At 48.7% G+C, this 27830-nt stretch overlaps 1 protein-coding gene across 1 annotated transcript in view; it reads right to left on the bottom strand.

The window, feature by feature from the left end:
• CROCC2 (ciliary rootlet coiled-coil, rootletin family member 2) overlaps positions 1 to 27830 on the bottom strand; it is a 505095-nt gene that overhangs the window by 92150 nt on the left and 385115 nt on the right. Inside the window, 2 exon segments of the mRNA XM_029616014.1 lie at positions 11131 to 11290; positions 25626 to 25864. Of these exon segments, the coding sequence (XP_029471874.1) occupies positions 11131 to 11290; positions 25626 to 25864 (399 nt within the window).

The raw sequence follows: 27830 nt of genomic DNA, 5'->3' as shown, positions 1-27830 counted from the left end.
GGAGGGCAAAGGAGACAGCGACACACATCGTATCTTTATTTCCACATGGGCTGCATCAGAGGGGGAGATGGTGGCAGTGGTAGTGGCTTTTTATTTGGCCCTGAACTGCACTGAGAGGAGAGGGCATGGCCTAATGATGTTACACAGGGGGGGGGGCAGGACTATCACTGTGGCACAGGTGCCCCCCCCCTCCCCAAGTGAAGAGCCCAGGACAGTCATACTGAATGGATAAGATAACTGGCTAATTTCAGCTGGTTATCTTAAAAATTCACCTACATCTAATCAGTCTGGATGGGTAAGATAGGACCGCTGCTTTTAATAGCGACACGTGGAATACATCGCGCATGTGGAGTGTGGAAAGGTAAATTTCAGTTTGTAGGCCACACTCCTGACTTGACGGGCCACAGGGAAGGGTCCCACAAAGCCTGGCACAAACTTGAGGGAGGGCATCCAGAATCGCAGGTTTTTTATGCTAAGCTATACCAAATCTCCGGGCTGGAGCTGGGGTGCAGGGTGATATTTTTTTATCTACCTGTCTCTTGGAACGGGCTGCTGCTTGCTTTAAGAGGTGATGTTTTGTTTGTCAAAGGTCATGTAGTTTGCAGCCCACTAAGATGGCTGCAGGGCAGGCGACTGAAAGTGGAGTGGGCATGGGCTAATGTGGGTGACAGCCAAACACAATATAGAAGGGTGAAGCCCCAGTCGAACTGCTTATGTGGCTATTGTGGCAGGGCCTCTGCCCAAAGGAGGAGGGAGGCCCAGTGGTCCTGCCATTGGTTCATGTATGACCTGAGGAAGGCCTTGAGAGTTTGATTCACCCGCTCGGTTTGTCCATTACTGGGGGGGGGGGGGGGGGGGGGTGATGATTTAGGTGTGAGTATAGTGGTCTCTGTGCAAAAGGGCAGTCTTTAAGGAAAAGGCAGCAACAGCTTGAAGCTGGGGTGAACAAAGGTTTAACTAGCAGGACTACAAAATCCCAGTAGTCCAGTCACCTAGTTAAAGAGATGGTGCAAGAAAAGGGGCTGAGTCAGAGGGAGGTACCCTCGTCTTTCCAATAGGCTGCCAGTTCCCATAAAAGGAACCAGAGGGGAACAGAGGACAGGCCAGGCTGGGGCTGGAGGAGGTGGAGACAAGGGGCACCTGGAAAACAATGGAGGGCAATGCTGAGAAGGCTGATTCAGAGCCAGATAGACATTCTCATTTCTAAGCTAAGTCTTTGTTTAGAAGTAGCAGGGGAATGGTAGCCATTCCCATGGGGGTTGGGGGAACGTGTCTTGAAAGCAATAAAGGGTTACATTTTTTAATGTATTAGAAACTACTGCAGAAGGTTAGGCCCGTTAGAGCACAGCTCATGAGAAACCCAGAGAGGGAGAGCTCTGGAAGAAATAAAAGGACAAAATCAAGGAGAGGAAAAAGAGCTTATCCAGACCCCAGGAACCACTAATAAAGCAGGTGGCTAATTTCAAGGAGGGGACCTTTAGCTGTACTTTAAATTTAAGGTTATTAGCTAGAGCTTGGTTTGGGAGAGAGGGACAAGCCCAACATTAGAGGCAGCAGAGAGGCTGGGCTGTATTCTCCCAGGCAGATTAGGCTGGAGTTACCTTAAACTGTGCTGGGGCAGTTTACATGAGGGTGATCTGCAACCCTAATGCCAGAAATGCTGAAGCTGTGTAGTGAAAATTTAGCCCTTCTGAGCAGTGCTTGATAAGTTCTGTTCCTGTATGGTTTTGGAGAAACCGTGGTGTTTACAAATCCTGAACATTTGAATTAGAAAAGTTCTCCCATAAATTGTCTGTAATTTATGCTGCAGACCCTATCAGTTGGAACTGCAGGCTATAAGGGTTAATCCTCGTCAGGAAACTCTGGCATGGAATCCTTTTAATCTGTGCAAGCCAGCCCAGGAGTAGAAGGACTATGAGCAGCACTTTTCTGTTTATGTTTGTGTCTGCTCGAAAACTTAAAGGTTGAGCTCTCTTAAGCCTTGCTAAATACCTGCTCCAAACTGTTGCTGCTATGCCTGTGTGTTAGCCGTGACAGAATAAGCAGAATTTTGGAAACTAAACTGTGGCTTGGTTTGGAGTCATTACTAAGGACTAGAATGGTACAAAGGGATTTTGGGAGATAGAAGAAGGACATTGCCAGAAGGGTCATGGGGAGATGAAAGACCAGTTCCAGGTTTTGTTTGGAGTTAAAAGGGAGATTCCCCATGGTTGCCAAAGACATAGTGAAGCAGAAAATATGTTTTCCCACACACTTTATTGTATCGGCCTGTTAGGCTCTCATATAGACACACACACAAACACACACACACAGAGGCTCTCACATAGGTACACACACACACACATACAAGCTCACACACATTCACACATGGCCTCCAGTTGTCTTCAGGCCATGGTGAGATGAGCTTCACCATGACCCCACGGGCCTCCTGTTGTTTTTGGGCTGTGGTGAGATGAGCTCCACCAAGGCTTATGGGCCTTTCATTTTCATCTACCGGCGGGTTGAGCGCCAGTGGCCTGCAGTCTCTCTTCTTCAGCCTCTGGCAAGTTAGGCTTCCTGGCAGCCCTGTGGCCTCTCCTGCTGACCCTCTGTCCCCCCGGATGTGCTGCCCCATGCAAATGCACGGTATGCATAACCGGTCACTCCGGGCCTGTCTGCATCCCCCCTGAGGCGGTTGAAAAACTTGGTGATGAGCAGCAAGAGGTAGTGGTTCTTTTTGGTGATAGCATTGAGTCCACGATAGTCGATACAAGGATGGAGTGACCTGTCCTTTTTTCCCACAAAGAAAAACCCAGCACCAGCGAGGGATGAAGACAGGCAAATTAACTCCCTTTCCAAATTCTCTTGGATATACTGCAACATTGTTTCTGTCTCTGGAGTGGACAGAAGGTAAACCCTCCCCCTAGGCTGCATCTTCCCTCGGGGGAGTTCAGTGGAGCAATCATAGGAACAGTGTGGGGGAAGAGTTTCAGCTTCTTGCTGAAGACGTCTACGTAGGTTGAGTATTGCGAAGGCAGGCTGGGTAGTTCTGGAACCATCGCTCGAGCGAGAGGGATAGCTAGCTGGAGATACACAGTACATATGAGAGGAAGCGCCCCATCTGGAAATTTGCAGAATACTCCAGTCGATATGGGACTGGTGCTGCATCAACCAGGGAAGGTGCAAGATAATCCCATTGATGGATTTTGGCAGAACATATAGGCTGATCTGCTTCCAATGGAACAGGCTGGTCTGCATCTGTAGGGGCACGGTGGGCAAAGTAACTCGACCAGGCAAAAGCTCGCCCAAGAATGATGATATGGTGAACGTTGTTCCCATCTGCTCTGCAGGGATACCATTTTGGCGTACTAATATTTTTGCGATGAAGTTATCTGCTGCGCCTTTGTCCAGGAAGGCTTGCATGTGGATCTGGATGTTTTTAATGGATAGACAAACTAGAACTAGACTTTAGAGAATGAAGCTGGGTCGAACTAGGGTGGCCTCTCCCACTAGCCCAAGGTCCCGGAGTTTCCCTCATAGTCGGGCAACTAGCTGCAAAGTGCCCCTGGCAGGCACAATATAGACAAAGGTTGAGGCAACTCTACCTCTGTTTCTCCTCTGTGAGATCCTGAGATGGTCCACCTACATGGACTCCATTGGTGGACCTGTTGGCTCCAGGGCTCTGGCGGGAGTCACACAACGCTAGGAACTGGAAGTCACACAGGTGGGGCATTGAGACAGACCCCTGTCTCTTGCCCATTTCTGGAACTAAAAATCCAGGTGGAATGCCAAACTGATGAGTCTCTCCAAGGTGGCCGATGGGTCCTGTTCTTATTGTGTTCGGACAGGCCCTGTGGAAGATGGCAGTCAGTCTATCCTCCCTCCATTGGAGCTCCGATGCCAGTGTCTAGAAGTGGACTGCATAATTACCAGCTGACCTGGCGCCTTGATGTACGTGGAGGAGTTCAGTTGCAGCCGAGGAGTTAAAGCTGGGCTCACCAAAGATTAGGCAAAATTCCCTCAGGTACCAATCTAGGTTGGACAGGAGAGGATAATCTCTTTCCCAAAGGAGGGAGGCTCAACCTTGGCGGGTCACCCCAACTGGGACAAGATATGGTAACCTTGGCCTTGTCTGTGAGGAAGAGAACTGGCATTGGTGAAAGAGCTCCTGCACTCTCTAGCATCCCCATGGAAGCTATGTGGCAGTGATAGCTGTGGAGCAGGCCTCAAAGCAGGAGATGGCCCAGACAGTGGAAGGACTGCAGAAGGAACCGGGGTAGATGGTAGAATCAACAGGGCATCCATTTGAGCCGCAAGCCTCTCGATGACCCCTATCACTTGATCCAGAAAGCCTTGCTGCTGCTGAATCTGGTTAGCTATACCAGGAATTGCTTGTAGAGCAGACAGGACCGTCGGGTCCATAGCCTCAACAACCTGTAACGTATCTGGTATTGGTGGACCCTTTGTGCTGTGATGTGGTTGGCATTGCCTAGCGGGTTCACCCACTAGGCAATGCCAACCACATCACAGCACAAAGGGTCCACCAATACCAGATACGTTACAGGTTGTTGAGGCTATGGACCCGACGGTCCTGTTGAAGTTTTGCCTTTACTAGCCACCTCCCCTGCAGCTTGAGCCCTTGGGCTCTGGCAGCCGCCAGGTCTTAGGTGGGTCCCTAGGGTAGCCGAGAGAGAGAGAGAGTCCAAGGCAGGAGAGGGTCTGGACAGGCGACAGGCAGCGGATACCAGAAATCAGTCCAGAGGTTGGGGCAGGCAGCAAACAGGGAGTAACTACTTTTCCGGCTAAGTTAGACCTGCTATCAAGCAGATCTAAAATCAGATGGATAACTTATCCAGCTAAATAAAAATTATCTGAACATAAGATATGCCATACTGGCTCAGACCAAAGGTCCATCAAGCCCAGCATCCTGTTTCCAACAGTGGCCAATCCATGTCACAAGTACCTGGCAAGAACCCAAACATTCAGGGGTAGTTCTATGAGGCGACCACCTCCGGTGGCAACATTTTGGGAGCAGCAAAAAAGTGCCCACAAAACATTCCTGTGGCAACTGCCTCACCTTGCCACGAGACAAGACTAGAAGAAGAGCCCCAGGGTGACACACAGCAAGTTGTGGGCCTACAGAGGAGCCTCATAGCGGCAGAGTTACCACCCCTGATGGCCTACAGTGGAACTTCAAACTGTGCAGTTTCATGACCCACCCACAGAGGTTCCCACCTCCCGAGGGTCTAAAGAGCATGGCGCAGCTAGATGACAAGCTGCAGGGCTTCCTACTCCCCTGCGGGTCTGCAGAGAAGTGATGAGCACATGGTGGTTCCCCCACTCTGGGCCTGTAGAGGAGCCTGGTGGAGCGCAGCTTGATGACGTGCCGGCAGGTTCTCCTCCCCCCCCGCGGGCCTACAGAGAAGCACCGTGTCAGCGGGCATTCTCCCCTGGGACTGTAGAGGAGCCTGGCACCTTGCAGCTCAATGACGCACCCGAGGGTCTGCAGAGGAGCCTAATTTGTGCAGGACCTGAGGGAGAAAGAAGGGGGCTGAGTGAGAAAAAGCAGTGGAAAAGGATGAGAGAGGAGAAAGGATAAAGAGGTGAGACGAGAGGGTCAATGATTGGGGAGGAGGAAGAGGGTGAGAAGTGGTATGAAAGAGGGTGGGATGGGTGAATGAGCAGGAAGGGGAGAGAAGGGGAGAGAGGTGGAGGGGTGAGAAGAGAGGAGTGAATTAGCTGGGAGAGGAGGGAGGGGTGAGTGAGGGAAGGTGCTTGAGTGAGAAGGGAGGGGAGGAAAAGGCAGGTGAGTGAGAGGAGAGTGAAAGGAATAGGGCTATGTGAGAAAAGGTAAAGGGGTGAATAAGAGGGGGGAAGGGGATGTGCATGAGGAGAAGAGGTGAGTGAGAGGGCAAGATGGGAAAGGGTGGGAATTAGAGAGGGAGCAAGAATGTATGGGGGAGGGTGCAGAGCTGCCTAGGATGCTCCAGTTTTGGGGCAGCACAGCTGTGTTAGGACTGTGACGATTGTGCTTCCTTGTTCTTCCTGCCTGTGTGGGCCTGTTAAAGGAAATTATATTGTATGGGCTTGCCCAGGTGGGAAGAAAAGGCGGAATTGTTGCAGCCATAAGGAGTAGGAGTGGTGCCGGCATATGTGTCCAGAAGAAAGGAAGAGGAGCTCCATCAGCCCACACCTCAGGAAGAAAGAGGAGTCTCATCTGTTATATGGACAGAAGGTGGAAACTGCTGCTTCTGTTTGTGAGTTCCAGAGGAGGAGAAGAGAGAATGATTGTGGGTGTGCATGTGCGAGAGGAAACATCTGAGAGAGTGCGAGTCTATGTGTGTGAAAGTGTATTTGAGAGGGGAAAGGTTTGTGTGCAGCCCCATTCCCCCACTAATCCACAAAAATCTTGGGGTGATTGGAAATCAAAGTTGACCAGGTATGGAGAGCATGGAATTTTTTTTTATTCTTACTGTTTTTAATTCTTAGGTGGTGTTTTGAAGTGTCCGATGTTTTGAATATTTTAGTGAAATATTTTATGAGAATGATCTATTTGTTGTCTGTTTTGAAAAATGTATTCTTCTTTAGTAGTATGTTTTTATTATTATGATTGATATATTATATTTCTTGATTTTATTATTATTTATTTATTTATTTATTTATTTATTTAGCTATTTTCTATACCGGCTTTCACGACCAGGGGTCGCATCAAACCGGTTTACATTTAACAAGTCGTGCGTTGAACAGAGAACTTGAGCAACTAAACAGGTGCAGGAATTGTAGTTACAATAAACAGGGAAGAATACAACTGGGAGAATAGGAAGAAGAAGAAGAAAGTGGGACAATTGATAAAAACACATTTACAAAGGATCTTTACATAATATACAACATTAAAGCCAAGTCTGAATGAAGTCATGGGCTGAGTTAAGTCGAAGATGAATAAGATAATAGAGTGATGTCTTTACACTGGAATTATGGGATGCCGTTAACTAGGGATGACGAAATTAAGGGATGATATTAACATGGGTCAGTCTTTTATGTTTTATAAGGATGGGTACTGATTCTGTTTTTCCTTTGTTGTACTGCATAGAGTCTGGCTTCTTGTAGTTTCCAGTTCAGTTTTTGTCTGCAAGTATCTGTCTATACTTTATGATCACTTTGTTGCGGTCCCGACCGCTTCCCTTCTGTTAGGGCTCAGGCCCGCCTACCTCCGCTTCAGTAGTCGCCGCATTCCGCCCGCTCCGGACCCCGGGGGCTTCTCTCACTCCACGTGGCGGCCGCCATTACGGGCTTGCTTCCCTCCGGTCTCGCGCGTGCGCGAGGATGTCCATCTTGAGCGCCCAGCTCCCGGAAGCCCGGCCCCGCCCTCGCGGCTGACGTCACGCCCGATTCCCGATATAACCGGCGTTCAGACTCTCTCTCAACGCCTTGCAACGAGGTTCACAATTTCTTAGTTGCTTCCAGTTGCGTTCCTGTTGATCTCCACGTTGCCTGCTTCTGACTCCGGTTTGCTTCTGACTCCGCTTCAGGCCGCTGCCTGCCTCTGACTCCGGTTTGCTTCTGACTCCGCTTCAGCTCGCTGCCTGCCTCTGACTCCAGTTTGCTTCTGACTCCGCTTCAGTCTACAGCCTGCCTCCGACTCCGGTTTTCTTCTGACTCCGCTTCAGCCTGCAGCCTGCCTCTGACTCCGGTTTGCTTCTGACTCCGCTTCAGCCTGCAGCCTGCCTCCGACTCCGGTTTGCTTCTGACTCCGCTTCAGCCTGCAGCCTGCCTCCGACTCCGGTTTGCTTCTGACCCCGCTTCAGCCTGCAGCCTGCTTCAGACTCCGGTTTGCTTCTGACCCCGCTTCAGCCCACTGCCTGCCTCTGACTCCGGTTTGCTACTGACTCCGCAGCCGCCCGCTGCCCTGCCTTCAGCCGGCCCTCGGCTCTGCGCAGCTGGCCCCCAGCCTTCCGGGTACTTTGGACATCCTATTCACTCTGCCTGCTCCGGTCCCGGCCTACGTCCCACCACAGCCTTCTGGACATTCTGCAAACAGCTCCCAGTCCCAAGGACCCGGGACCCTACAGGCTCCTCCCGGGGGGGTCCCTGGTTCCTGGGTGAACCCTTCTAGCTTGTGGCTCCGCCTCCCAGCCTACCCTGTCTCCATAGGTAGGTCGGCCCAAGGGTCCACTATCCTCTCCAGCAGCATCAAACCGCAACACACTTAATTGTATATTTAGTGAATGTCTGTATTCTGCATGTGTGACTGAGGTGAGGTTTCTGCACAGTTTCTTTAGATGTGTGTGGTTTGTGTAAAGATCTATAGAAGTTTAGCTTGTTGTTTTCCTAATGGGAGGTGTATTGAAGTTTTAAGGCCTGGTGTCAACAGTTGCAAGTATTGCCTTTTCATAGATAGGGTTGTTACTGTGTGCATGCCATGCGGCTTTGAACGTCGCCGCCCTGCTTCCTGCAGAGCTCTCCTTAGGTGCGCACGCGTGGGAGGCTACGCCTCTTAAAGGGCCCAGGGTGGGAAACTCTGGTCCAGCCCTCTCTGATGACGTCAAGAGGGAGGGCTATTTAAACCAAGCCTCAGTCCTCTGTTGCTTGCCTTAGCAACAGGTCGTCTCCTCGGAGTGCTAGTTGCTGCGTTGATTCCTGCCTGAAGACCTGCTCCTGATCCAGCTCCTGATTCCTGCCTGAAGTCCTGCTCCCGATCAAGTTCCTGATCCAGCTCCTGATCCTGATCCAGCTCCGGTCCTCGCTCTTTCCTTCGTACTCCAGTTCCTGCATCCCTCCTCGGCTTGACCTCCTGGTTCCATCTCTTGGCTTGTCTCTCGTCTTCGCTGTCTGCCGCCCGTCTCGACCCCTGGCCTGGTTTCTTCGTCTCTGCTTGCCTGCTGCCTGCCCCGGATCTTCTGACCGAACTCTCGTAGTGCATCTCCGCTGCCAGCCCTGACCCGGACTCCTGACCACGTCTTCGCCTCGTCTCTCCTGCTTCACCAAGGCAACCCGCACCTAAGTCCTACCGGCCCCGGTACCCAAGGGCTCAACCTGCGGGGAACGAGGGCCGGTATAGGTGGAACTCCAGCTGGGTTGACCTCACCTTCTCCACCTACCGGTGACGGGAACCACGTAGGGTTGTCCCTCTGTGGTAGCGCTAATCCCCGTCCCGGCTCAAGGATCCACAATGACAACAAGTGCTTTTTTGGTATGAGAGGTTTACTGTATTATAATTGAGTTTACTTATGGTTTTCTAACGGCCAAGCCCACACCCAACATGCATTACAATATGACAAATATCATCATATGGGTTCCAAGTGTCTTTTTTTGCATGCACTGTTGTGGCTGGCACCAAAGCAATGTATGTAAAAAATAATATACATGTTGTGAGATTTTTACTTCAGAAGACTATGCTTTGAAAATCCTTTTTTATGTACAATCTGTTATAAATGCATAATTTTAAATTGTGTGCGTGTGTGTGGTAAGGGCCAGGGGGAGGTGAGTTGCAAGACTGAAAGAATCGCCCAGGGAACTTAATGCCCTTGGACTGGCCCAGAAAGCATGCACCACACACAGCCCCCCCATCATTCACCCATCTCCTCCAGGGGCAAACGCTGGGGAAAAGGTGGGAAGCAGATCTTAGGGCTGCTGCGAGTTTGGCAGGGTTGCCAGCTTCCTAGAAATATTATCACTGGCACTCTATCTGCCACTCCTCTGGGAACTCTGACCCTGCAATCCGCCTTCTGCTGCATTTCAAATAATCAAAAGGGCCAAAATGAGCCGCCCCCACCCTTGGCCCTCTTGATGATTTGAGCTGTGCCGTGCCTTGTGGGGGTGGGGAGGGGTGGGGTGGGGGAGCACCATCGCATCCTTCGCCTCAGGCAGCAGTTTATCGTGAGCCTCCCCTGCAAATAGATCCTGAGCTACTATTGCTCATTCATTAATAGCAGTTCATGGATTTTTTTTCCCTCTAGAAACTTATCCAAACCTTTTTGAAACCCAGTTACACTAACTGCCATAACCACATCCTCTGGGTATATTCAGTGGTAGAGCCACGCCACTGAATATCCTGGATTGGTTCGCCAGATATGTTTACTCAGCTAACTTTCCAAGCCAGCTATCTTTTCAGTATCTACCTCTTTATAGTTTGAACAGCTTCTGAGTATGTGTGGTGTTTTTGGTTTTTTTTTTCTTGTGACTTTTGCTGGACTGGTGTGCAGGAAGGAAGGAAGAGCCCCTGGGTGAAGAAGAAAATCACAAGGGCCTTGAAAAAACTGTCTTTTCCCCCTTGTGCAGGAACCCTGGGAAGGTCACGGGGCCTTGTGTAATCCGTGACCTTCCCAGGGTGTCCCCATGCCCGAGACAGGGGCTGCACTTATGTCATGAAGCCAGTGACAACACTGACACTAGGGTTTTCAATAAATGCAAATTAATCTTATGCATAATCACTGGAGATATTCCTGAAAACCCGACTTCAATGGGATCACCAGAACTGGTTTGGCAAGCCATAATATAAACTATTAAATCAGCATATATCTGTAATTATGTGAAAGAACCGGAGAATGACTTAGTTTTATTTTGTTTTGCAAACCTGTTATTATGAGGTCAGCAGATGTGGAGAAGAATTTGAGTTTCTTGGGCAATAAATGAAACACAATTAGTCTCTGAACCAATATTACACAAGTAAATATTTTTACTATTTACCAGCAGAGCAGATTTTATTCACACATCCAACATGTGCAGGCACAGAGCAGAAAAATAAACTGAATGTTAGAAAAAAAAACCAAAACAGGATAAAGAAGATGTGGGTAGTAATCCAAAATGCGGATGGGATTGGCTAACCTGCTGTCGCTCCTTGTGACCTTGGGCAAGTACAAAAACTTAGACTGTAAGCCCTCTGGGGATAGGGAAATACCTACAGTACCTGAATGTAAACTGATGTGACTTCTTGATCGAATGTCGGTATATAAAAATAAATAAATAAAATAAAGTAGCACAGTGTGACAAAGACACGGGAGCAAAAATAAAGGACTAGACTTTAGGGAAGAACGGTGAAAATCAACAGTGATGGAGTAAGACAGTGAGGGGGGAAGTCTGTTCTTCCTTCTCCTCCTTAGCCCTCCCAACACCCAGCTTGACTTTGGGTGAGGTGCTGGCTTCAGCTTTTACCTGTCTGCGGAGCTCCTGTAGCTCCCTGCGGGCTTCTATCTGGGACCGCTCCGCCTCTCGAAGGCTCGCCCGCAGCTCTCCAGACTCCTTCTGAGCTGCAGCTCTGGACTCCTCCAGCACAGCGATCTTCTGCTCCTTCTCGTCATTGGACCTCTTCAGACTAAATAAGACAGTGATGCAGCGAGGTTTGGTTAATGCTATCCCTTTATAATTAGGGACTTTCCTTTTTCAGTTTTTAATTTTTTTTTCCCCTAGGAATTTATCAGTGTTCATCGTAACACAGAAAAAGGGGAGGAAAAAACCAATGGAGCTTATTTAATTTTTTTCCCATTGATCTTTCTCCTGTTTTTTTGTTCATTATAATAAACACTGATTATATTCCCAGAAAAAAAAAATGAAAACTGAAAAAGAAGGTCCAAAATAATAAAAGAAAATCCCCTCACTGAGAGAGAGAATGCTGTTCTTATCTGAGCCACTCATCTTCTTTTTTGCCTCTCTTCATAATTCTGTCTTTAGTAGTAGTAGTAGTATATTTATTCAAAGTACTGTACTGTGTATACTAAAAAAAATATGTATTTCAGTATATAGATTACAAAGCAGCAGGAGTGTTCAGCTAATGAAACTGTTTGACAGGCTTCACATAGAGTTCTGTGTTCAGGATAGAAACAGGATCGAAGTAGTCTTGTGTGGGGTCTATATCAGAAGAATTATGAGGAGAGACTGAAGGATCTAAATACATTTACCCTGGAGGAGAGGAGGTGCAGGGGAGATATGATAGAGACCTTCAGATATCTGAAAGGTATTAATGATATACGAACTTCAAACATTCCCTGTTGCAAAGGAAACTGTAGAACTAGGGTTCACAAAATGAAACTTCAGGAGCGACAACTCAAAACAAACATCAGGAAATATTTTTTCACAAAGAGGGTGATAGAAGCCTGGAATGTCCTCCCAGATGAGATGGTGAGGAAGAAAACAGAAAATTAATTCAAAAGGGCATGGGATAAACACTGTGAATGCCTAGAGGCTATTTGTTGAAAATGAAGAAAGGGGTGCATGGGGGTAACCTTCACAGAGCGGCAGTTACTACCCTTAACAGAAGAGATGGGGGGAGGTGTAACATGCATGGAATGGAAGTTACTACCCTTAACAGAAGGCATTGGGATAACCTGCACAGAGCTGCAGTTACTACTATTAACAGAAGACATGGGATAACTGCATGGAGAGGCAGTTACTACTAGAGATGTGAATCGTGTGATCAATCGTCTTAACGATCGATTTCGGCTGGGGGGGGAGGGAATCGGATCGTCGCGGTTTTGTTTTTTTAAATATCGTGTAAATCGTAAATCGGGGGAGGGCGGGAAAACCGGCACACTAAAACATCCCTAAAACCCACCCGACCTTTTAAAATAAATCCCCCACCCTCCCGAACCCCCCCAAAATGCCTTAAATTACCTGGGGTCCAGAGGGGGGGTCCCGGTGTGATCTTTTACTCTCGGGCCTCCGGTGCGTTGTAGAAATGGCGCCGGCGCTACCTTTGCCCTGTCATATGACAGGGCAAAGGTAGCACCGGCGCCATTTTATTTTTTGTCCCCCGACGTCAGGAGCGTAGGAGATCGCTCCCGGACCCCCGCTGGACCTCCAGGGACTTTTGGCCAGCTTGGGGGGGCCTCCTGACCCCCCCAAGACTTGCCAAAAGTCCAGGGGGGTCCGGGAACGACCTCCTGCACTCGAATCGTTTTGCCGTACAAAATGGCGCCGGCCATACGGCGTATGGCCGGCGCCATTTTGTACGGCAAAACGACGTCAGGAGCGTTGGAGATCACTCCCGGACCCCCGCTGGACCCCCAGGGACTTTTGGCCAGCTTGGGGAGGCCTCCTGACCCCCACAAGACTTGCCGAAATTCCAGCGGGGGTCCGGGAACGACCTCCTGCACTCGAATCGTTTTGCCGTACAAAATGGCGCCGGCCATATGCCGGCGCCGGCCATACGCTCCCGTACAAAATGGCGCCGGCCACACGCCATACGCCGGCGCCATTTTGTACGCTCCCGGACCCCTGCTGGACCCCCGCTGGGGGTCCAGCAGGGGTCCGGGAGCGATCTCCTACGCTCCTGACGTCGGGGGACAAAAAACAGGGCAAATGTAGCGCCGGCGCCATTTCTACAACGCACTGGAGGCCCGAGAGTAAAAGATCACACCGGGACCCCCCCCCCCCCCACTGGACCCCAGGTAATTTAAGGGAGGGTGGGGGATTTATTTTAAAGGGTCGGGGTGGGTTTTAGGGTTGTTTTAGTGTGCCGGTTTTCCCGCCCTCCCGCTTCCCCTCCCCCTTCCCCCGATTTACGATTTTTGACGATAAATCGGGGGAATTCCTATTAAATATCGCCTCTAACGATTTTTGACGATTTAAAATATATCGGACGATATTTTAAATCGTCAAAAAACGATTCACATCCCTAGTTACTACCCTTAACATATGGCATGGGGGTAACTTGTACAGAACTGCAGTTATTACCCTTATCAGAGGGCATGGGGATAATCTGCATGGAGCAGCAATTATTACCATAAGCAACTTGCTGGGCAGACTGAATGAAACACTTGGTCTTTATCTGTTGACATTATCTAATTATGTTATGTTTGCTTGGTGGTAAGAAATGGGTCAGGGATGCTGGGTGTGATTTTATTATGGGAACTTACATGCTCGTCTACTCATTCAATACCTACAGTACCTGAAAATAATCCGGTTTGAAGTGCCAAACAGCAGCATATAAATAAAATAAATGTTAGAATTTGTAGATATGTGGGTCCTGGGTCGAGGTGAGAGATGGTACCGCCCACAGGGAGGAGGCCTGTGAGCCTCACCATCGGGAGACGAGGTCTCAGCAGACGCCAGACACAGCTGTGGAATAGAGTCTTTATTAGAGAGATAGAAAGGCACTGCCCGAGAAGCGGGGAGTGCATGAGAAAGTCACAAAGTCTGGGCGGTGGGGTATGCCCAGAGGGGATATCTCAGAAGTGGAGATCTGGTAATGGTCTGCAGCACAGGGTACACCGAAGGGGTTCCTCACTTAAAGATGGTATGGTAGTGGTCCGCGGCACAGGGTACACCGGTGAGGGTTTCCCACAAGAGATAGTACAGTAGAGGTCCACAGCATGAGGTACACCGAAGAGGTCTCCTACTAGAGATGTTACGGTAGTGGCCCGCAGCGCGGGGTACACCGGAGAGGATTCCACACTAGAGATGGTACAGTAGTGGTCCATAGAGTCAAGGTACTCACAGTAATGAATGTTCCAGCAGAAGCCCCGGGGATCAGGGATAGGCAGCAGGCCAAGGCAAGAAGGCCCTCGAGGAGCGGATAGCCAGAGATGAGAAAGGGCCCCCGAGGAGCGGGTACCCAGAGCATCTCACGTCAAATGTGCAGGAACTGGAACGGGAAGTCCGTAGTGAGCGAAGCGGATTCAGCAATGAGGGAACTCTTTGCCGTCAGTAGGCAGGGCCAGCCGGCTTAAGTATCGTGGAGTGAAGACATCATCCGGAGGGGATGTCCCCAAGGTTCCCGCCATGACGTGCTTAGACTGGCCCGTGCGTGCATGCCTAAGTGATCCCGAAGGCAAGATGGCAGTCGGCAGCGCCCATGCCGTCCTGGGAACACCAGGCAGGTTGGCAGTAGCTGGCGGAGGCCGCCAATCTCTCCAATGCAGCAAAGAAAGAGGTGAGCATTAGTGGTCGCAGCCGTCTGCGACCGAGTATAACAGTACCCCCCTTCTTAGGGCCCCTCCCTGCGAGTTTTGGCTTCCTTGGATGAGAAGTGTGGAACTGTTTGATCAGTTCCTTGTCGAGGATGTTGGCTGCAGGCTCCCAACTAAGAACATAAGAAATTGCCATACTGAGTCAGACCAAGGGTCCATCAAGCCCAGCATCCTGTTTCCAACAGTGGCCAATCCAAGCTACAAGTACTATTCTCTTCAGGGCCAAATCCTTCCCATGAGATGAGATATTCCCAACACCTTCTGCGCTTCCTCACATCCAAAATGTCCTCAGCCTGATACGTGATGTCCTCTTCAGCAGTTAGAGGTTGGGGTTCAGGCGGTTTATTCAAAAACTCAGACAGAATGAGTGGCTTTAAGAGTCAGATGTAGAAGGTGTTGTGTATCTTAAGTGAAGTGGGTAACCAAGGCTGTAAGTAACTGGACCCAGGCGGCGAAGTACTGCAAAAGGCCCGATGTATCTGGCCTCTGAGTTGAGGGCAGTTTCAGGTGGATGAAGCAGATGCTGAGCCACACTTTGTCTCCGGGGTTCAACTGAGGAGCTGCCTGATGATGGGCATTGTAGAACTTCTTTGCCTTTTGACCAGCTTGCTGTAGACGTTGTTTGGTGTGTTCCCAGAGTTGGTGTTCTCAGGTACAGAGGCCTGAGATGCCGGAGACGACACAGACAGAGGTACAGGAAGAGGAGACAGAGGTTGGCGTCTGTAAACAATTTGGAAGGGTGATGATCCAGTAGAAGCAGACTGGTGGGAGTTTAAGGCAAACTCAGCCCAGGGGAGTAAATCGGACCAGTCACTCTGTCTAGAGTTCACATATGCCAGGAGAAACTGCTTTAAGGTACGGTTCGTCCTCTCTGTCTGGCCATTGGCCTACAGATGGTAGGCTGATGTGAGGTCCAGGGATATGTCGAATTTCTTGCATAATGACCTCCAGAATTTCGCCGTAAATTGCACCCGTCGATCAGAGAGGATGTGTCTTGGGAGTCTTTGGAGGCGAAAGACGTGATGAATAAATAATTTTGATAATTCAGGAGCTAAAGGTAGACCAGGTAATGCCACGAAGTGGGCCATCTTCGAAAAGCGGTCCACGGTGACCCAGATGGTGTTGTTGCCACTGAATGGAGATAAATCCACTAGGGATGTGAATCGTTTTCCATATCGTCTTAACGATAGAAATCGTGTGGCAGGGCAAGAAAATCGTCTTAGGCACGATTTTTTAGTTAAAAAATCGTTAAAAATCGTTTTTTCCGATTAGTGCGCACTAACTCGAGTTAGTGCGCACTAACGGGAGTTAGTGCGCACTAACGGAGAGTTAGTGCGCACTAACTGAAAATGATACAATTTGACACTTTTCAGGTCAGTTAAGGTCAGTTTAGGAATGAATATGTATTCCTATTGGCTGCCCTCTTATTTATTCATGTTACCAAGTTTCCTACTGACAGTATATGGGGGATGGGAAATGGAAACAGTTGGTAGCTTGACAAAACAAGTAATGTGATCAGTCAATGTGACTAGAACTTGTGCCCTAACCCTGATACCAGGGGTATTGTGATCTTCCTGCACACAGTGCCCTCTCCCTATTAATACCAGGAGTGTTGTGATCTTCCTGCACACAGTGCCCTATCCCTAATACCAGGGGTGTTGTGATCTTCCTGCACACAGTGCCCTATTCCTGATACTGGGGGTGTTGTGATCTTCCTGCACACAGTGCCCTATTCCTGATACCGGGGGTGTTGTGATCTTCTTGCACACATCCCGATATCAGGGATAGGGCACTGCATGCAGGAAGATCACAACACTCCTGGTATTAATAGGGATAGGGCACTGCATGCAGGAAGATCACAACACTCCTGGTATTAATAGGGATAGGGCACTGCATGCAGGAAGATCACAACACCCCTGGTATCAGGGATAGGGCACTGTGTGCAGGAAGATCACAATACCCCGGAGGAGTGAGGGTCAGGCAGCTCCCCCCTGTCTGTGAAGCCAGCCTCTCACTAGTAATGCAGGGAGGGAGCTGTCTCAGACTTCACCATCCTCCCCCCCCCCCTTACCCACACACCATTCACTAGCTGGGACATGGGGGAAGTCAGGAGTGAGGGTCAGGCAGCTCCCCCCTGTCTGTGAAGCCAGCCTCTCACTAGTAATGCAGGGAGGGAGCTGTCTCAGACTTCACCATCCACCCCCCCCCCCCCTCACCCACACACCATTCACTAGCTGGGACATGGGGGAAGTCAGGAGTGAGGGACAGGCAGCTCCCCCCTGTCTGTGAAGCCAGCCTCTCACTAGTAATGCAGGGAGGGAGCTGTCTCAGACTTCACCATCCTCCCCCCCCCCTCACCCACACACCATTCACTAGCTGGGACATGGGGGAAGTCAGGAGTGAGGGTCAGGCAGCTCCCCCCTGTCTGTGAAGCCAGCCTCTCACTAGTAATGCAGGGAGGGAGCTGTCTCAGACTTCACCATCCTCCCCCCCCCTCACCCACACACCATTCACTAGCTGGGACATGGGGGAAGTCAGGAGTGAGGGTCAGGCAGCTCCCCCCTGTCTGTGAAGCCAGCCTCTCACTAGTAATGCAGGGAGGGAGCTGTCTCAGACTTCACCATCCACCCCCCCCCCTCACCCACACACCATTCACTAGCTGGGACATGGGGGAAGTCAGGAGTGAGGGACAGGCAGCTCCCCCCTGTCTGTGAAGCCAGCCTCTCACTAGTAATGCAGGGAGGGAGCTGTCTCAGACTTCACCATCCTCCCCCCCCCTCACCCACACACCATTCACTAGCTGGGACATGGGGGAAGTCAGGAGTGAGGGTCAGGCAGCTCCCCCCTGTCTGTGAAGCCAGCCTCTCACTAGTAATGCAGGGAGGGAGCTGTCTCAGACTTCACCATCCTCCCCCCCCCCTCACCCACACACCATTCACTAGCTGGGACATGGGGGAAGTCAGGAGTGAGGGTCAGGCAGCTCCCCCCTGTCTGCGAAGCCAGCCTCTCACTAGTAATGCAGGGAGGGAGCTGTCTCAGACTTCACCATCCTCCCCCCCCCCCTCACCCACACACCATTCACTAGCTGGGACATGGGGGAAGTCAGGAGTGAGGGTCAGGCAGCTCCCCCCTGTCTGTGAAGCCAGCCTCTCACTAGTAATGCAGGGAGGGAGCTGTCTCAGACTTCACCATCCACCCCCCCCCCCTCACCCACACACCATTCACTAGCTGGGACATGGGGGAAGTCAGGAGTGAGGGTCAGGCAGCTCCCCCCTGTCTGTGAAGCCAGCCTCTCACTAGTAATGCAGGGAGGGAGCTGTCTCAGACTTCACCATCCTCCCCCCCCCCCCCTCACCCACACACCATTCACTAGCTGGGACATGGGGGAAGTCAGGAGTGAGGGTCAGGCAGCTCCCCCCTGTCTGTGAAGCCAGCCTCTCACTAGTAATGCAGGGAGGGAGCTGTCTCAGACTTCACCATCCTCCCCCCCCCCCTCACCCACACACCATTCACTAGCTGGGACATGGGGGAAGTCAGGAGTGAGGGTCAGGCAGCTCCCCCCTGTCTGTGAAGCCAGCCTCTCACTAGTAATGCAGGGAGGGAGCTGTCTCAGACTGGTATCAGGGTTAGGGCACTGTGTGCAGGAAGATCACAACACTCCTGGTATTAATAGGGATAGGGCACTGTAAGAGATGACTGTAGTAGATTGAATAAAGATCTGATGTTTCTGCTCTCCTCACACCAAACAAAAACAACACACAAGCAGAGAAGCCCTTCTTACAAAGCTGAGCTAGTGAGTTAAGTAGGAGGAAAAGTAAACATACTGGTGCCAGTGTGGCTACTTAAAAAATACACTTACCAACAATCAATTACATATATTTGAACTGTGTACAGTTCCAGCCAGGACCACCTTTCTAAAATGCACAGTGATTGGCAAATTCAACATGCACTAGCATTTCAGGTGCCTGCTAACAAAAATAATAAACAAACAAGTTCTAGTCACGTGAGTGCTGATCATTACATTACTTTTTTTGTCAAGCTTCCAACTGTTTCCATTTCACATCCCCCCAACCATATTGGTAACATCAATAGATAAGAGCACAGCCAGCCAATAGGAATACATACATACATATTCATTCCTAAGTGACCTTTACTGACCTGGGAAGTGTGAACACTTTGTTTCATTTTCTGTTGGTGTTCGTTAGTTTCCAGTTCCATTTCCCATCCCCCCAACCATCACCTCAGTGGTAACCTTGGTAACATCAATAGATAAGAGGGCAGCCAGCCAATAGGAACACATATTCATTCCTAACTGACCTTCAGTGACCTGGAAAGTGTTTATTTGTATCATTTTCAGTTAGTGCGCACTAACGGGGAGTTAGTGCGCACTAACGGGGAGTTAGTGCGCACTAACTCGAGTTAGTGCGCACTAACACGATTTAACGATTTTTAACGATAAATCGTTAGAATTTCTATTGTATCGTGTTCTATAACGATTTAAGACGATATAAACATTATCGGACGATAATTTTAATCGTTGAAAAACGATTCACATCCCTAAAATCCACAATGAAATCCATGGCTATATGTGTCCATGGCTCACTAGGTGCAGGAAGTGGTTGAAGGAGCCCCCAAGGGCAGGCTGTCAGCGGCTTCTGATGGGCGCAAGTGGGACATGATTCTACATATGCTTGAGCATCTTTTTTCATAGTTGGCCACCAGTAGAACCTTTGAAGAGTAGCAAGTGTTCTAGCTTGTCCGGGATGGCCTGCAAGCAAGGAGTCATTTGCCCATCTGAGGATTTTCCTTCTGACTGGTCGGGGAACCACCATCTTCCCAGCTGGCACCGTGTGTGTGGTGGAGAGGAGCACCCTCGTTGGGTCGATGATGTGCTGTGGAGTATCTGGAACATCTTCCGTGGTAAACGAAGAGGAGAGTGCATCGGCTCGGGTGTTTTCATTTGCTGGCTGGGATCACAAGAGGAAATTGAAACGGGTAAAAAATAGAGACCAGCGGGCCTGCCTGTGATTAAGGCGTTGAGCATGGTGTAAGTACTCAAGTTTCTTGTGGTCAGTGTAAACCGTGATTTGGTGCTGCGCTCCCTCAAGCCAGGGGCGCCACTCTTCGAAGGCTAATTTAATTGTCAGTAATTCCTTGTCCTCGATTCCGTAATTACGCTCTGCAGGAGAGAAGCGTTGGGAGAAAAACGAACATGGGTGCAAGGTGTGATTGGCTGAATGCTGGCTGAGGACTGCACCAATACCAACGTCTGAAGCGTCTACTTTGACGATGAAGGGTCGTTGGGGGTCTGAGTGACGTAAGCACGGTTCTCATAGGAACGCCTCCTTGAGTTCTTGGAAGGCGGTCACGGCTTCAGATGACCACTGGGAGGGATTGGCTCCCTTTCAAGTCATAGCTGTGAGTGGGGTGGTCAGTGTTGAATAACGGTGGATGAACTATTTGTAGTAGTAAAACCCAGGAATCTTTAAGACCTGAGGGTTGAGGCCTATCCCGAATATTTTTAATCTTTTGTGGATCCATCTGGAACCCCTGGCTAGAGACCACATAGCCCAGAAAGGGATCATACTCCTGGAGAAAGGAGCATTTCTCCAGTTTGGCATATAACTGGTTATCCCTCAAGCGTTGTAAGATGTTGGTGACGTCTAAGTGGTGGCTGTGAAGGTCTTGTGAAAAAACCAGAATGTCGTTTAGATATACCACTACACAGTTGTACAGCATATCTCTGAAGATTTTGTTCATCATATTGTGAAATACTGCCGGGGCATTGCAGAGGCCAAACGGCATTACTAAATATTCAAAATGGCTGTCGCAGGTATTAAATGTGGTTTTCCATTCATCACCCCGGCGTATCCTGACCAAGTTATACGCTTCTCTGAGGTCTAATTTAGTAAATATCTTGGCCCCATGGAGCCTGTCAAAAAAGTTCAGAGATTAATGGCAATGGGTAGCGATCCTTCAGGGTGATCTCATTTAAGCCGCGGTAATCTATGCACGGCCGGAGGGAGCCATCCTTTTTTCCCACAATAAAGAACCCGGCTCCAGCAGGAGACTTAGAAGGCTGAATGAAGCCTTTCGCCAAATTCTCTTGTATATATTCGGACATGGCCTTGGACTCAGTCAGAGAAAGTGGGTACACCCTTCCTCTGGGAGGCTCAGTGTTGGGTAATAAGTTTATAGCGCAATCAAATGAGCAGTGAGGTGGTAAAATGTCCGAGGCTTTCTTGGAGAACACGTCTCTAAAAGAGACGTGGAACACCCGGAAGGGATGTTGTAGTGGTTAGGCAAGGCATAAAAGACACGACCTCCAAGCACTTTCCATGGCAGGAGTTGCCCCAGTGGGACAGTTGTAAAGAGCTCCAATCGAATTGTGGTGTGTGCACTTGTAACCATGGCAGTCCAAGCACCACAGGGTATATAGCCTTATCTAGGACCAAGAAGGAAATGACCCAGTGCAAAGTTGGATGGGGACCGTGGAAAAGGTAACTTCGCCTGGTAACGGTTCACCATGAATAGAAGGCAGTAGCAGTGGCGTAGGTGTCTGGACGGTGGGGATTCGTAGGTGTTCCACAAGTTGTCTAAGTATAAAGTTCCCACCGGCCCCAGAGTCCACCAGTGCTAGGGTGTGAAATTCCTGGGCGTCCGAGTTAATCGAGACAGGCAGTGTTAGCGGAGGAGATGGCTTGGTCAGGCCTAGGAGGAGTCCTCCAGCAGATCCTAGGCCTGGGAGTTTCCCAGACAGAGTGGACAGGAGGGTACCGCATGACCCAGTTGTCCACAATACATGCAAAGACCTGATCTTTGCCGAAGCCGCCTCTCCTTAGCAGATAGATGACTGTGACCCATTTGCATCGGTTCCTCTTCCTCAGTGCTGGGTGTAGGAACAGTCTGGGTGATAGGTGTTGGGCGAATGCGAGGAACACCCGAAGACATTCTCTTGGATCTTCTAGCTTCATGTGACCGCTCACGCAGACAGCGATCAATGCGACGGGCGAGGTCGATAAGGGAGTCCAAGGCCTCAGGGAGTTCTCGTGCTGCTAATTCGTCCTTGATGCATGAGCTTAGACCTTCTAGGAATATGGCACGCAGGCAGCCCAGGTCCCAGTGTAATTCTGAGGAAAGAGTCCTAAACTCAATGACATACTCGGTCAGTGACCTGGCACCTTGCTGCAGATGCAGGAGTGTAGATCCGGCTTGCGACCGGGGTCGTCAAATATGGAGCGGAATAAGGCAAGGAAGCCCAGCAAGTCGTTGAGGATCGGATCCATTCGCTCCCAAAGGAGTGACGCCCAGGCCAAGGCTTTTCCGTCCAGGAGGGACAGGATGTATGTAGTTTTGGATACTACGTCGGGGAAGTATGCAGGTTGTAAAGAAAAGTGCATGCTGTACTGATTCAAAAAGCCCCTACACAACAAGGGGTCACCTGCGAAACGAGGAGATGCTGGCAAGGGCACTGGAGTCCAGAATGGTGACGCATGTGGAGCAGGGCTTGGCTTGACAGGCGTTGAGGCAGAATCCAGCCGACTACTCAATTGATTTATGGCATTAGCCAAAGTCTCTAATACCTTTTGCTGTTCTGTAATTTGCTGGGCCAGGTCAGGGATGGCCTAAATTGCTGAGACCTGTGCCGGGTCCATGTACTTGGCAATCTCTTAGGATTTGTAGGTATGTGGGCCCTGGGCTGAGGTGAGAGATGGTACCGCCCACAGGGAGGAGCCCTGTGAGCCTCACCATTGGGAGGTGAGGTCTCAGCAGACATCAGACACAGCTGTGGAATAGAGTCTTTATTAGAGAGATAGAAAGGCACTGCCCGAGAAGCGGGGAGTGCAGGAGAAAGTCACAAAGTCTGTATGGTGGGGTATACCCAGAGGGGATACCTCAGAAGTGGAGATCCGGTAATGGTCCACAGAGCGGGGTACACTGATGAGGTTTTCCTGCAGCGATGATTTGGTAGTGGCCTGCAGCGCAGGGTACACTGAAGGGGTTCCTCACTTAAAGATGGTACGGTAGTGGCCCGCAGTATGGGGTACACCGGTGAGGGTTTCCCACAAGAGATGGTACAGTAGAGGTCCACAGCATGAGGTACACCATCTCTCTTACTAGAGATGTTATGGTAGTGGCCCGCAGCGCGGGGCACACAGGAGAGGATTCCATACTACAGATGGTACAGTAGTGGTCCGTAGAGTCAAGGTGTTCACAGTAATGAATGTTCCAGCAGAAGCCTCAGAGAACGGTGATAGGCAGCAGTCCAAGGCAAGAAGGCTCTCTGAGGAGCGGATAGCCAGAGACGAGAAAGGGCCCCCGAGGAGCGGGTATCCAGAGCATCTCACGCCAAATGTGCAGGAACTGGAACGGGAAGTCCGTAGTGAGCGAAGTGGATTCAGCAATGAGGGAACTCTTTGCCAAGTCGTCAGTAGGCAGGGCCAGCCGGCTTAAGTATCGTTGAGTGAAGACGTCATCCCGAGGTTCCCGCCATGACGCGCTTAAAACTAGCCCGTGCACGCACCTAAGTGATCCCAAAGGCAGGATGGCAGTCGGCAGTGCCCACGCCATCCCAGGAACACCAGGCAGGTCGGCAGTAGCTGGTGAAGGCTGCCACTCTCCCCAACGGTGTCAATGCAGCAAAGAAAGAGGTGAGCATTAGTGGTCGCAGCAGTCTGTGACCAATGGGCGTAACAATAAAGGGTTAAGAATCAATGAGGGAATCAACAAAAACTACAAGCATTCAAGCTTCTATGACCAGCAGCTGGGATATATCCTTAACAGTGTGGATTGGATAGACTGGATAGTCCAATTAGTCTTTATCTTCTAAGTCTGTTTCCTGTTTGGCAATTGCAAGGGACTTTTTCTTCTAACTGATAAGTAGCTAATAGATTTTGGTGCTCCAAATGCACAATTTTATACTTTTTTGCTTTGAAGGACAGCTTCTAAACTCTTTATAATTTTTCCAATTTTGCCAAGATCCTTTTTTCTTTTTTCCACCTCACTGGGTGTGTCTACCTTGTTACAGATTTTTGTGTCATCTGCAAAAAGGCAAATCTTCCCCTCAGAAGCTTACAGAATGCTACTAATAAACACAGAGAGGCTAATTTTCAAAGGATCGAAGCTCCTGACTTCGACGGTAACTTTAAAACACGCATCTATGGGTGCATGAGTGGAGATACGCTAGAATTTTAAATCTTGCTCGCTCTTGCTCGCGTATGATTTAAAATACACCTACCATGCATAAGTATGCTCCTGATTTTAAGAGGTTACTTGAGAAAACCTACTTTGTGTATATCCCATAGGACTTTGCTGGATTTAACACACGTATGTAAGCGGATTTTAAAACATGCTCGTGCAAGCGATATTCCCAGTTTTTCCAATTAGTCCACCAGTTTGCCCAGTCAATATCGAGGTCTTCCAGACCCCTCTGGTTCTTCATCTGCATGCCCCAAGTTAACCCAATCCTCTCACCTTGTCCTATAAGCTCCAAAATGAGAGATATATAAACCTCCTTGTCAGGAGCAGCCATAAAATTATGCAGATAATAAGCCATCACAAGCTGCGGCCTCCACTTTTAAAATACAGAGTTATGTGTGTTAATTGATGGCCCCACCCCCTTATTTTTGGCATATGCACGGGTTATACACGTGTAAATAGTGGCTTTTAAAATCTACATTGCTCATGCGCAGCCATGGCCATTTCTGCGTGAGCAACACTTTTAAAATCGACCTCTTTGGGAGTTAGGTTCCTAAATTGGCCTTTTGAACATTTACTAGGGCTGAGTTGTTATTATTATTGTTATTATTATTATTATTATTATTATTATTATTAATAAAATAATTTATATCCAAAAAATAACTGAGCAGGCAACAATTGAGTACCTAAATATAGGTTCCAGTTTCACTAGGATCCTAAAAAGTGGGTGGATACAAAGGTGTAGTTAGAGAGCAGAAAACAAGTTAGGTGATTAGCACTGACTTTCAGCACTAGGCACCAGACGTAGAGGCCTAAATCTTGGAAACTTAATAACAGTCCTAAATTTAGGAGTTTTAGTTGAAAGTTAAGGCTCCTGAGTTTCAATAAAAATAAAATAAAAATAGGTGTTAACTTAGGGGCTTAATTTAGGTTTCTACATTTAGGCACCGTGAAGGTGATATTCAGTGATGCCAGTGAGCAGAATACTTAGGGTGATATTCAGTGGAACATACATGGATAAATGTTCTGCTGAATACGCCCAAATAACTTTATCTGGATAACTTTAAGGCATGTATTTTTCTGACCAGATTTGCTTGACTAATTTTGTCCGGGTAGTGCTGAATATCAACACACACCAGCTCAAAGTGAACCATACGCCGGAATGCTTCCATCAGTGTCTTTTATCCAGCTAAATTTTGTGCCGATAAATGAATTAGCCAGAGAAAATTGAACTGGTCAGCTGGGGTAGGGGGTTAAGGATGGGGAATGGGAGAGTAGGGGAGGGGTAAATATTAAAATCCCAGGTTTTCTTGGGTAACTCAAAAAGTTACTCCGACTAACCCTTTGAGCATCAACCTGGCTTCTTTACCTTCACTGTATTCTGTTGACTAGCCATTAGAATTTTCTTGCTTAACTAGTGCCTTATCCAGTTAACTTTCTTTCTTATCCCCTTACTGGCTAGTTTAACCAGGCTTCCATATTTCTGCTTCCTTTTTTTCTCTGCCTTTGGCACAATTTCCTTCTCTCTATGCCCATTCCCATTACCTGATTCTTTCTCCCTCAGTTTTCTTGATCCCAGTCCGGAGGTCAGTGTTGGATTTCTGTAGTGCCTCCTTTTCTCGGGTTTCATCACCCAGGGCCCTTCGCAATTCCAGGGTTTCTTTGCGCTGGGTATCCTGCACATCCTTTGCCTCCTCAAGTTGTCGGTGAGTCTCAATCAAGTCCTTGCGGACTCCATCACAAGTATTCTCGACTAACCTCAGCTGAGTCCTCAACTCTTCCACCTATACAGAGAGAAGAACCTTAACAATATGATTCCACATTGAAGAATGTAGAAGAATCTCTTGGCCCAATACTGAGATGATATCCAGCTTTGTAAGTTAGCTGGATAATTTATCTGCCTAACTTGAGATATTTTTCTGAATATACTTGGCTATCTTAAAATTAGCCAGCAATGTTTATCTGGCTAACTTTAGGGCAATCGAATACCTGTCCTAGATTTATCCAGCCAACTAAGTTGTATATCGGTGTTTATCTAGCTAAATTAGCAGGGCAAGTGGCCCCTTCCCAGAAAGCCCCCACACCACTTCTCACATAGGCCTGGATTTATCAAAATGTACTAAATATTGCATATGATAGGAAAAGGGGTGTGTTTTATGCAATGTTCTCTCAACCTAGCTTGATGGACTCTCTACCTGGCTAACATCAAGCTAGGTTGAGAGAACATTGCACAAATCTTATCTTTGGATGAGTTTCCTCACTTCGAAGGTCATCATATCTTCACAAGAGAGCACTGTTCTGTTCATACATCTCATTTTGAATGTCAAAGTGGCCCCTAACCCCTACACTAATACCTAAACATCACCTCGAGATACTAGGTGGGCATCCCATAGAAATATAAATACCTATCTAGTGTGAGGGCATTAATCTCTCTCTCTCTCTCTCTCTCTCTCTCTCTCTCTCTCTCTCTCCCTCCCTCCCTCTCCCTCCCTCCCTCCCTCTCCCTCTCCCTCCCCCTCCCCCATAGCTTGGCTGGCTCTTCAGGAGCTCAGTATGTGCAAATAAACATCACAACCACAATAAAGCCCTATCACACAGCTTTACATAAATGAAAAAGGTATAGTTAAAGCAATATAGCTCTGCAAAACTGTGAGCTTGGCCAAAATTTCCTACCCTTTTTCTCATTTGCATTGCACCAAACGTTATGGTGCTTTCGCATGCATTAAAGGCAATTTTTGCATGTGAAAATGCCATATAGCACTTTGATAAATGACCCCCATAGCTGGATAAAAAGTTAGTTGGCCAAGTGGCAGCCACTGACCGCAGCCAGATATTCAAATGGCACAATTTAGCTGGCTAAGTCCAAACTTAGCCAGCTAAATGGTGCTGAATAGCAGGCCCTCTGTATATAGAAAATAAGAAGGAAGGAGGCATCCTCAAGGCTGAGGAAAGAGAAGGCAGTACCTCAATATACTGAATTTCCACACTAATATCTTGTCAGTTATAAAAAGAAATCCTTCCCTTGGAGACCACTTTTCTTTGGATTTAACATACAAGCTATGAGATGTGTTGAATAAAGAACATTCATAGGCATTTCTGTCTCTTTTATCTTGCTGTATCTTGTTGCGGGAACTACAGGGCATCACCAGAACTCTCTGTCCTTTCTAACTCACTGTAGGGAATAATGAACATCCCCTGCCATTTTTATCCTTTTTCAATGGAAAGGAAATTATAGAACTAGGAATCATGATATGACTAAGAAGCAATGTCAGGAAATATTTTTTCATGAAAAGGGTGGTGGATGTGTGGAATGCACTTCCAGAGCATGTAGGAAAGCTAAAAGAGTAACATACTTCATGAGGGTGTGGGACGAACACAGAGGGTCCTTAGTTGAAAAAGAGTGATGAGCTAGTGGAAGCATAACCTAGTGCAGTGCTTTTCAACCCAGTCCTCAGGGCACACCTAAACAGTCAGGTTTTCAGGATATGCACAATGCATATGCATGAGATAGATTTGCCTGCACTGTTTCCCTTGTATGCAATCTATTTCATGCATATTCATTGTGGATATCCTGAAAACCCGACTGGCTAGATGTGCCCGAGGACTGGCTTGAGAAGCACTGACCTAGTGACATTATAGGCTACGGAAGTAGCTGTGTTATTATCAGCAGACTAGCAGAGACTAGCTGGGTCAGTGCAATAGGATAATGGATAGTGCCTAAGAGTAGAAGGATGACACTGAAAAGGGCAA

Source organism: Rhinatrema bivittatum, chromosome 9, assembly GCF_901001135.1.
Source record: "Rhinatrema bivittatum chromosome 9, aRhiBiv1.1, whole genome shotgun sequence".
Taxonomy (NCBI): domain Eukaryota; kingdom Metazoa; phylum Chordata; class Amphibia; order Gymnophiona; family Rhinatrematidae; genus Rhinatrema; species Rhinatrema bivittatum.
The sequence above is the reverse complement of the archived record's forward strand: the minus strand, read 5'-3'. Positions and strand labels throughout refer to the sequence as shown.